Source organism: Stigmatopora nigra, chromosome 18, assembly GCF_051989575.1.
Source record: "Stigmatopora nigra isolate UIUO_SnigA chromosome 18, RoL_Snig_1.1, whole genome shotgun sequence".
Lineage (NCBI taxonomy): Eukaryota > Metazoa > Chordata > Actinopteri > Syngnathiformes > Syngnathidae > Stigmatopora > Stigmatopora nigra.
Window position 1 is genome coordinate 4,151,143 of NC_135525.1, and position 11,684 is coordinate 4,162,826.

Consider the following 11,684-nt stretch of genomic DNA (forward strand, 5'->3'; position numbering starts at 1 on the left):
CCCATTGTATGCTAGCATGAAGCTTTTATTTCCCCCCAAACTTCTTGTGAATGGCGCGCGTCTTACGAAGGTGAAATGCCGGTTATAGTTGCAGATGGTTCCGCTTATTGTTCTGGAGGCCAGGCGAAAGCATCAGCGTTGGACCCCCAACTCCTCTTCCGTGCTTCCTCTCTCACACAATTAGTGCCGTTTTTGTTGGGATGCGAAAGGATGTCAGCACGTAACAGCACGTGTCAACTACACCGAGACAACAGGTGGCGGGAGCTTCCGGGCCTAGCCCGAACCACGACCTCCTCATCGGCCTTGTTTTCCACGTGTGGAGGTCACTGTGACAGGAAATGGACGGCAGGAAATCTTTTTCCTGCTCCGGGCTTAAATTTAGATCGCAGCTGTTAAAGGTGGAAAATATTCAGGGCTGAGCCAGTTGAGACCTTCCAGCGTGTGTCAGTACCACGCCAAGTGTTTTACCCACTTATTCATGGCCATTGACAGTCATAGAGTTCATGGATAAGTCCAATTCATTTGGACAGGGATTGGCTTTTCGTCTTTTGGATGGCTGCCATCCCTCCCAAATGTATTGGATGGCTATCAGTGATAATGGTCCATTGGACCATGATCATTAATAAATTGTTTATTTATGAAATTTCTCTTTAAAATGTATTAATCATTTTGTGTGTTTTATTTTAATTCATTTTTCAAATCAATTCCTGCGGCTGATTAGTACATGCGTTGGCCTCACAGTTCTGGGGTCATGGGTTCGATCCCAGGCCCGTCCTCCTGTATGGAGTTAGTATATTCTCTGCCGGCTTGCATGGCTTTTTTACGGGTACTCCGGTTTCCTCCCACATGGCAAAACCATGCATGGTTGGGAGTGTGAATGGTTGTCTGTCTCCTTGTGCTTGCGATTGGCTGGCCAATAATTCAGGATTAGCTCCAGCACCCCCTATGACCCTAGTGAGGACAAGCGGTAAATTACCCCTTGGTATCAGTGTGAGCGTGAATGGTTGTGAATGGTCCTTGTAGTCAGCTTGGATAGGGTCCAGCACCCCTTGCAACCTTTGTGAGGATAAGCAGTTCTCAAAACGAATGAATGAATGAATTCCTTTCATTTCATTAATAATGCTTTTGTGTTTTATTTTCTGCATATTATTTAATGAATTATTCTTCAAGTTCTGTAGTGCTTATTCTCACAAAGGTTGAATAAATCCAATACATTCCAATTGAATGAATCTGAAATCTGAATTTTTTTTAAGCAAAGTAAAGTTTATTTTTATTTTTTTTATGATATTATGCTTTATTTTTATGAAATTCGGTCAATGGCCTCTAACCCTCCCAGACCCTTGTCTCTTGCCATTTTAAGATTTATTTACGGTCAAAGTCAATGCAGAGTTAATCCAATTTGAAGTTTAAAATATATTAAAGCAATTGACTAGAACTACGATTTTGGTCTGGATGATGGTGGTGATTGGGATTTCCCGCACTTGACTAGACATTTTCCACTGCAGCTTCCACATTTGTCCCGAGCAGCTGCGAAGGAAAAAGGGCGTGCCGTTATGCCACAATAAGTAGTTTGAACCCGCGTCCGATTTTAGCGCCTCGTTGCCGTGCGAAGTGTTTGGGTGTGCAGGGTGGGGAACGTGACACCTGGGCCCAAGGATCCCCCCCACCCCCTAAATCACAACAGAGCCAAAGACTTCCTGTCATTGTTTCAGTCCTATGCAGACATTTGATGATGTTGTTTCAGTTGCCATGTCAGAACGCTCGCCAGGAAAACAATCGGAAAAATTATCTGAAAGAAATTTCAAGATCAGTGAAATTCTGCATTGGATGTCAGACAATCAGCTGGTGGGACCAGAAAAGACTGCCAATAAGTCTGTAATTTCACTATTGGCATAATCAATAGTAAGAACACTAGAAGAAATGTAAGGGAAAACCATCCATGTGAAATATTACCATATTTACTCGCATATAAGCCGCCCCCACATCTAAGCTCCACCCTTAAAATTGTTGATTTTTACAATTTCTCGTGTATAAGCCGCACACTGATTCACAATTTTCACCTCCATATCCATATTTATGGTTTTTATAGGAAATATAAATTAGCTACTTAAGAAAAATCATTGCGCGTGGTATTTTTAAGATACTATATAAATCAAAAGCACATTATTATGTTCAATATCATAAGGACGTTAATAGGCAGTCTTTGTAAATGCAAAATATCAAATTATTCAATTTGAAAAAAGAACTAAGTCTAATTTGATGACAACCTGATGCTTTTTAATGAGAGAAATTACAATTTCACAATGTTATGAATTTCCCATGTTTTCCGTTGTTTTTTCATTCAAAGGCAGGGTAGGATATTCTTTCTTTTTATCGTTCATTCATATAAGTGGGCAGCTCAGGGTCCTTAAGCTCTCATGTTATGGTGTTTAGGCACTTAGGTGGACAGCATAGATCCTATAGTTGTAGTTAGAGTTCGAGTTCTTTTGCATGGAGCACCGCGAACATTTTTAGCAGCTAATGAATCATCTGTGTGTTTTCATTTCACTCTCTGACCGGAGTATCTGTGTAGATGAGGTGTCCCAGCGCTATGAACGAACACTGTAAGGATAAGCTAATTCGCTAATATTTTATGTTTATCCTTTCTCTACTTTTAATTTAATTACCGTATCGGCCGCATCGTCTTGCATTGGGGCGTTTCGTCTTTTTCATCTTGCAGTTTCATACATGTCGTCTTTTTATGCGCATATAAGCCGTACCCTCGATTCAGTCATCATGTTTTTGTCTGACAAATGTGGCTTATACACGAGCAAATACGGTAATCACTAGTAAGAACAGCAGAAGAAATGTAATGGAAAACTATCCATGAGAAAGATTAGCAAGGACCACCAGAGTCTTTGCTGTCTGTTTTGGATACTGTTTACAGAAGGCTCAATATCATCAAGAATTTATGTTGGACAGCAAATGAATCACCAGGAAAGCTACCACAAAGACCACCACCATGAGAAACATCATGCAAAGTCTGTTTTTAGACAGAAGAAACTGTTGAGACCTAAATTGATGAATTGTTTAAAAGCTCAGAGGGGCATCTTTCTTTGAAATATTTGTCACTTGCGCTCCGCAATGTTTGACATGAAACACGAGTACATGCTAGTAGCTTGTAGTCCCTGGCCGCTGTAATTTGGCTTTTGTGCAAGACGATCCAAATGTCAAGTTCGAAGTGGAGAAAGCAAAAGCCCTCAGCTGTTGTTTTGCTGACTGGAAAAGAATCTCATACCTGCAACACGTGGCTCTAAGCCCTAACGTGACACATTGAAGCTGAAATCTGATTGGACGAGTAAAAAAAAGCAAACAAAAGTGAACGGAAAAGTAAGCGAATAAACACAACGATTAACTCGCTCTTTTGTCCAAAAGCGCAAACGTCCCAGAAGCCGGTGGCCGACATTCTTGAGCTGCTTTGCCGGTGTGCGCATTGTTGCGCTGGATAAAAGGAGGATCATGCGTGGAATTTGTTGAACAAACTCTGGAAGCTTCGTCGCACTCGCGGTCAGTCGAGTCGCTTCCGTATATCTCCCAAAACATTTTCACGCTTTCAAAGGGAGAACTAGGCCCAAACATTTCAGTCATTAAATGTTTTTACGTTAAGATTAAAATGTAACCCAATGGCTGCCGTTAATGGCTATAAAACTCCAATCAATTGAGTACTGGGAGAGTGCAAATGAGCATTAGAGCGGTGTCTCCGAGGGTTGTGAGAGAGCATTTCAATAACATGTGAGAGTTTCGTAGCCATTGGGGGGTTTTTAATTGCCAAAATATGTTGACATTTGAGAGTGTCTTATGATGTATTCACACAAAAAAGTTATTTGATCAATTTCTTTAGTCCTGATCAAGATATATTTGGTCCAGGCTTTTTGGACTGGTTCCTTTTCACATTGCAATTTTTTGCAACTGAGTTAGGATTTCAGCAAACTTGCTCATGTGCAAACATCATTCAGTCATTGAATAAAAAAACTAAGTGTGATTACATGGTAAAATACTAAAAACTAAATTATGGAGCTCTAGGTTGCAATACTCATATTGATATGGTGTATCCAACTAATTAGAGGCTATGAATGCAATGTCGATTAGAAATCATTGTATCTCCTCATCGCTCAAACACTGTCTTACAGTGGGGCAAATAAGTATTTAGTCAATCACCAATTGTGCAATTTCTCCTACTTGAAAAGATTAGAGAGGCCTGCAATTATTAACATGGGTAAAACTTAAAAATGAGAGACAGAATGTGGAAAAAAAACAGAAACTCACATAACATTTGATTATTAAAGAATTTATTTCCAAATTAGAGTGGAAAATAACAGAGGGACCAGGACGACTGATCTGTGTAAAGGAAAGATTGAATGGGGCCATGTATCGAGACATTTTGAGTGAAAATCCCCTTCCATCAGCAAGGACATTGAAGATGAGATGTGGCTTTCAGCATGACAATGATCCCAAACACAGCCAGGGCAACAAAGGATTGGCTTCGTAAGAAGCATTTCAAGGTCCTGGAGTGGCCTAGCCATACTCCAGATCTCAACCCATGGAAAATCTGTGGAGGGAGTTGAAAGTCCGTGTTACCACTACAAATCACAGCTCTAGAGGAGATCTGCATGGAGGAATGGGCCAAAATATGAGTTATTTAAAAATCAAACAATGTGATTTTCTGGGGTTTTTTTTTACCACATTCTGTCTCTCATGGTTGAGGTTTACCTATGTTGACAATTACAAGCCTTTCTAATCTTTTCAAGTAGGATATCTTCCCCAATTGGTGGTTGACTAAATACTTATTTGCCCCAATATATGTTAGCCGACATACTGGTAACCAAACAACATTATTCATCATGCCTTTGGCAACTGAAATCTCATTTTTTGAACTGCTTTATCCTCACTAGGATTGCGGGGGGTGCTGGAGCCTATCCCAGCTGTCTTTGGGCCAGAGCCGTGGTACACCCTGAATTAGTGGGACAGGGACACAAAACAACCATTCACGCTCACACTCATTCATAGGAACAATTTAAAGTGTCCAAATCAGACTACCATGTTTTTGGAATGTGGGCGGAAACTGGAGTACCCGGAGAAAACCCATGCAGGCCTAGGTTTAGGGTTGGTCCAGACCCGGTGCAGGTGTGAATACGACTATAGTCGAGCATAATAGCATTACAAGAGAATATAATGCAACATTTCAATCGCATATGTGAAAGCCTTTTAGCCAAATTTAAGCCTCCATATGTGGGAGTCAACGAGTTGTAGTCCCACGGTCACAATGCGTTCCCTTCAGGCAGGAAGTGGCCCAAACAGGTCCTTCCTTTTCACAACTTTCAATTATTAATCAAATAAAAAAACGCGGTGTGAGAGCGGAAGCGCCTGGCCCCCCTCCCGGCTTGGCGGCTTAGTTGACAAGGAACAAAAGAGAAAACGCGTCACGCGAGCGTCCGTTCATCTGCAATATCAGTCTGCAGGCCACTTTTCTTTTGAAAGGGCAGACAATGACAAACTTCCTGTTTCGCATTTCAAGTTCAAATGAAGCAAGCTATTGTTTTTTTGGTTGACAACAATACATTCTTTTTTAACACACTTTATTATTGTTAATATTACCAATACAATAGTCGTAGTAATTTCACGGTTAATTAAGACCAGAAGTGGCCGCGATAATCAAAAAACCAAGAATTAGGATCAACCCTATTATGACCGTACTATATATTTTCGCACCTATACAAAAATACAAATATACAATTTCCAAGACGTGTATTTATTAAATGTTATTGTTATAGGGATTACAGTGTTCCCCCGCTACTTCGCGGTTCAGCTATCGCGGACTCAGAGCTTCGCGGATTTTTTGGGGAAAAAATAAATAAAAAAAATACAAATATTACATTGAAACAACATATTTTACAGGTTTTTTTTTGTTACAACATGAATTTCACTCTCTCTACCCGTACTCTATATGGTGTACTGTAAACACGGGGGTAATTTTTTTGTTTTTAATTAAAAAAAATAATAAATAAAAATTGGAATTAAATTCTAATTAAGCATTTTTGAAGGGGAATCCCTACTTCGCGGAAATTCACTTATCGCGGCTGGTCCTGATCCCCATTAACCGCGATAAGCGAGGGAACACTGTATTGTCCTTGTTTGTTCATTTATTCATTCATTTATTTTCTCACATGCTTTAGCATTTTAATGTTTTTTTTATTATGACATTAGAGTTAAAAAATTCCTTAATTCATTTATCACCTGTACCGCTTATCCACACAAGGGTCGAGGGGGTGCTGGAGCCTATCTTAGCCAATCGCAGGGCACACAATGAAACGAACAACCACCAACATTCACAATCACACCGTCACCGAGTTAGAATCGAACCCAGACTACCTTCACCGAAGTCAGGTGGGAAAAACACTGCTCTTTCAGGTGGCCATTGTTAAAAACATTAATATTATTTGAATTGTATCATTTAAAGTATGACCAAAATGGGTTTTTGCATGCATTTTTAGCATTAACTAGCTAAATAAAAAATGGTTATTCATTTAATGAGTTCAAGCCAGTGATGACAATCATTTACATTTTTATTAAAAAAAGAGACATGAAATGATGAAATAATAAAATAATTGTGAGTAATTGGAAGACTGAATTATTTCCATGTAGAAAGCTGGAGTACAATAATAACTTTTCTAAAAATATATAACTATATACATTAGGTATGGTATCGTATTAGATCCCAAAAAAGTATCTTGATGGAGGTCTCCATGTTGGCAGTGACGTTAAGATTAAGAGACAGGAAGCAGATGTCTTTTTGTACCGTTAACAAAAGAAAATATGAAATGCTTTGATTTTGTTATGATAAAAAATAACTCACTTGTTGTCATTGACGGCGATAGATGAAACACAGTTGATTTCAATTTTTTTACATTGTGTACCCTAGCGTCACCATATTACCACTTGTAATACTCAAGCTTAGGAAGCACTTCAAAAACGTGTGTATCTATATATGTGCATTGCATTGTATATATAAAATATATATAAAATATATATATATATATATATATATATATATATATATATATATATATATATATATATATATATATATATATATATATATATATATATATATATATATATATATATATATATATATATATATATATATATATATATATATAAAAACAATAAATATCCCCTATTCATTTCTAATTTTCTTAAAATATTTTTTTACAAATTTAAATACAACATGGGGAATTAGTTTGATCATTTCCAATAAAATATTTTTTGAAACCAGCAAATATTTTCCTAATCGTTATTTTTTTTAAATAGAAAATATTAAACAAAAATAATGTTTTCATTTCCAAAATGTTTATTTTAATTTAACACGTAAAAATAAAGAGGTAAAAAAACAACAGAATTCCGATCACAATTTAAGAAAAATACATTTAATAATTTACATGTATAAAATGAAAAATGAATTCTTCGATTGCTGCTAGCCCTAGTAGCCCGTTTACACTGGAAGTCTATCGCCGTCAATGGCAGTGAATGAGTGTCGCAAAAGTCTTTGGCACATTAAGCGTCCAAAAAAGAAGGCGGCGCCAGGTCGCCTGCTCGTACCATCACTGGACACGCCCACATTCAAATCGCCGACTCCCGCCCCGGCGGGGCCTCGGTTTCACCGTCCCTCTCGGCATCTGGGCCGACACTCCCGCCATTGCCTTCGTCCGTGTCCTCACGCGTATCTGCGGCCACCTCGTTCTCGTAGCAGAACGATCCCGAGGCAGACGGAGCGTACTTGCTCTCGGCCAGCTCGCGGGCGCTGCAACGTGGCGTCCCGGGGACCTCGTAGGTAGCGTGAAAACGCGAATAGTCCACCTTGTAATGGTCGTCCTCTTCGAAGAGCACAGGCTCGAAGCGATAGCCCCACAGGATCTCGCCGGCTACGTAGGAGCTGCGGCACTGCGTGGTCATGGCGGTGGCCTCCACCATGCCCTCGAGGATGACTACCACCTCCAGGTCACAGGAGCGCAAGTCCCGCTCGGATACCCCATACAAGGGGCTATCCTCATCTATGACGTGCACTACAGTGATAGGCGACAGCAGAAAGATGCGGTCCACACCGCTGTCGAAACCCACGTCCATGTCAGTCTGGTCCAGTGGGATGTACTCGCCCTCGGCGCTAGTGCGTGAGCGCAGAAGTTGCGCCCGTACGTGGGCCTCTACTAGGTGGCTGCGACGTAGGTTGCCCACCCGCCACATTAGGCACAGCTTGTCGTCCCTCACGGCCACTGTGGCGTTGTGGCTGAAAACCAGCGTCTCGTTCCTCTTCTTGGGTTTGGCCATCTTGGCCATAATGGCACCGATGACAAAGGCGTCAATGACGCAACCAACAATGCTCTGGAAGACCACAACGAAGACGGCAGCCGGGCATTCGTCCGTGACGTAGCGGTAACCGTAGCCAATGGTGGTCTGCGTCTCCACCGAGAAGAGGAAGGCAGCCGTGAAGGTGCCCACATTTGAGACGCACTTGTGGCTAGTGCCGTGCGCCTCGAGGTCGCCGTGGAAGACGGCGAGCAGCCAGAAGACGCAAGCAAAAAAGAGCCACGACAGTAGGAAGGCCGAGCAAAAAATAAGCAGCATCCAGCGCCAACGCACGTCCACACAGGTGGTGAAGATGTCAGCCAGGTAGCGCTGGCCCTTCTCGCTAACGTTGACATAGCGCACGTTGCAGTGGCCGTCCTTCTTTACGAAGCGGTTGGCCCGCCGTGCCGTGCCATAGGTCCGCTTGGCGCTCGCCTCCTCCACGGCGGCGCCGCAGTAGCGGCCCATGGCGCCGGCCCGCGCTCGCAGTTTTCGCAGTAAGTGCCGAGGGAACACTTTGGCGACGCCGCTCGCCTGGGAAGTCGTGGCGCCCGGTCCTGCCGGGAGGCTCAGGTCACTGCTCCGCCGGGGGCGCCGTCTGCTGAGGAAGAAACCAGTCAGCGACCTCGTTGCTATCGTTAACATGCTGTCGAAAATTGGTTTCCCGTTCTGTTTGCATAAGTACTTGTTTTATACACAAAGCTAGTGGTTCATCAAATATTTGATTAACAATTAGTAACAAGTAACATTCCGCCAATTCTTTGAGGTATATAATCTTTCCTCAAAAGTCCAAAAAATAAACTACCTAAAGACAACTTGACTTAGAAAACTTCTAATTTGACTTGTTGTCATTTAAGGGTCTTCAATGAGACTTTATCTCAAAGTTGCAAAGGCCAAGAAGATGAAGAGTGACTTGTTGACTGTCAAGAGGTTCCCTCGGGCGCCGCCCACCTGGGAGTCACACAACTTGTTCATTAGTCGCCGTCGTCACGGTGACGGAGACCTAATCTGAGCTGCTCGCCTGCTCCACAACCATCGAACTGAGGTTCAGTAGTGCTTCCATCTTCCATTGCTTCTAATCCTTTCAGCATTTATTCCACTAATAGACAGTCAAACAAGTTCACAAGTACTACCACTGCTACTGCATCCAAATAGTCGGTGTGTATAATGCACTAGTCTTATGTTTATTTTAGTTTTCAAATTCCCAATAACCAAAATCTCATCTAAAATTCATCTGTTTCACATTGAGCACATTATCTTATTACCACTTAACATTTTACAGGTGACTACTTTAAGTAATTTAACAAAACTTTCAAACTGTATTTTTTTTTAATATTCTTCTTATATTGTGATAGAATACATTTCTAAATAAATAAAAACATTTAAAAGCATTTAAATAAATTAAAACAGGAAAAGAAATTATAAACTTGAATGTCAACCCTCGTCAGTTTTATCCAATGACGTCATTAAAAAGCGTGTATAGTATTCACCCATTCATTTTGATGCCGATTCGCACGTGTGCAAGTCGCTGCTGTGCAAAAGCCGGCAACAAATGTTAACGACAGGTGCGCTTGGACGCTGATGCACGGCCGCATATCCACACGCACGCACGCATGTGTGCACTCACATTTGTTGAAGTTGGTCCTCAAACTTTCCAATGTTGACGCAGCATCACAGTAGCCAGATTCTTCTTCAGTTTGTGTTCCACACAAAAGTTTTGGTAAGTCTTACTCAACGCAGGTTGGTGAATTCCGGCTGTTTCGGACGTGCGGTGTCATCCGGAACCCCGCGGGTTTTATGTGCGTCTGTGCGTGTCATGTGTGGCTGTGTTTGCTTTGCTGCGCCGGTTCGAGCCAGAGCGTTTTAAGCATGAGCCATGCACTGGGACCGCCCCCCAACAACCGTGAGCCCCCACTTGTAACCCCGCCCCACCAACCCAAAGTTTTTAATGGAAATCTGGAATAAAATTAGAACAATATTAGCAAGGACATTACAGTACTCGTTTACTGTCAACCCTCCCAGTTGAGCAGATTGGATGTTTATCTGTCAAATAGTTTAAAATAAATTGGCATGTTTATTATAAACATTTATTTAAATACAGTTTAGGTTTTTGTTTTAGAAGTTTATTTGAGGGCCCCAACTAGAAATTATTCCTCCTGGAAATGTTCAAAAAGTGACCCAGAAAAGCCCCAAATAAACAGCAACCAAACCAAAATGATGGAAGATGAACAAAACTGAGCCTGATGGACGAGTGGTTAGAGATTCGACCTCACAGCTCTGAGGTCGAGGGTTCAATCTCAGGTTCGGACTTTTGTGTGTGGAGCTTCTCCCGGGCTTGCATGGGGTTTCTCCGAGTATTCCTCTCCCATCCCAAAAACTTGCATGGTATGCTGGTAGAACACTCCAATATGCCCCTCTTGTTGTGCCCATAGTTAGAATAGGCTCCAGCATCCCCTGTGACTCTTGTGAGGATAAGCAGTACAGAAAATGAGTGAACAATAACTATCCTAAAATGAACAGGGATTGGCCAAAAAATGCTCCAACATTAACAGGTCACCCAAAATGCCCGCATACCAACAAAGTGAATCCTGGATTTTGACGCTAAATCACCAGGAGTTGACCCACACATGCCCTCGTCAGTCACTGGCAAAACGCAACTAGGGCCCTGTGTATTGCATGCATGAGAGTATAATATGAAGAAGAAACCTGAAACTGTGACCAACTGTATTTATACATGTACATCTACAATAATAATAATCGGACATAGGCTTTGTCATCATCTATGTGTATGTATGTATATCTATGAATATGTATATGTATATACATTGGATTGAATAACTTTATTCATCCCGTATTTGGAAAATGTTGTTGTCACAGTAGCAAGAAAGTGAGGATGCAGAAATAGGAAAGGCATTTTAGACATAAATAGATAGGTAATAAGTAAGTAAATAAATACGTGTGTATATATATAATATATATTATAAATACATAGATATATATATATATATATATATATATATATATATATATATATAACGTATTGCCTATTTATTTATGTCTAGAGATTAGCAACCAGCAAAGCATAGCAACCCACATAAATTCGCCAGAAACAACTTTGTCTACTTCTATTTGTTTATTTTACATTATATTTCTTAATTTTTTTGGTCCCACTTTTAATGATTGTCAAAGTGGATATAGCGCCCAATCAGTCGGTGCACCTTTTGTATGCACTGAATTCAAGATTCTGTAGATGTCGCTGTATGACACTGACAACTTGACTGTCTTGGTACATTGCTTGCTGA

General features: G+C 41.0%; 1 protein-coding gene across 2 annotated transcripts; it reads right to left on the reverse strand.

The window, feature by feature from the left end:
• Positions 1–7,450: 7,450 nt before the first annotated feature.
• On the reverse strand, positions 7,451–10,211 carry LOC144211990 (inward rectifier potassium channel 2-like). Of its 2 annotated transcripts, none has more exons than XM_077739569.1 (2): positions 10,010–10,211; positions 7,451–8,980 (listed from the first exon to the last, which is right to left on the reverse strand). In XM_077739569.1, the coding sequence occupies exon 2, from the start codon at positions 8,848–8,850 to the stop codon at positions 7,660–7,662; it is 1,191 nt and encodes a 396-aa protein (XP_077595695.1). In that variant the 5' UTR covers positions 8,851–8,980; positions 10,010–10,211; the 3' UTR covers positions 7,451–7,659. The 2 variants fall into 2 exon arrangements, with proteins under 2 accessions (XP_077595695.1, XP_077595696.1); XM_077739570.1 differs by having other exon boundaries at positions 7,451–8,983.
• Positions 10,212–11,684: the final 1,473 nt, after the last annotated feature.

Coding starts and splice junctions, on each gene's coding strand:
- LOC144211990 (XM_077739569.1), bottom strand. CDS start 8,850: ATGGGCCGCTACTGCGGCGCCGCCGTGGAGGAGGCGAGCGCCAAGCGG.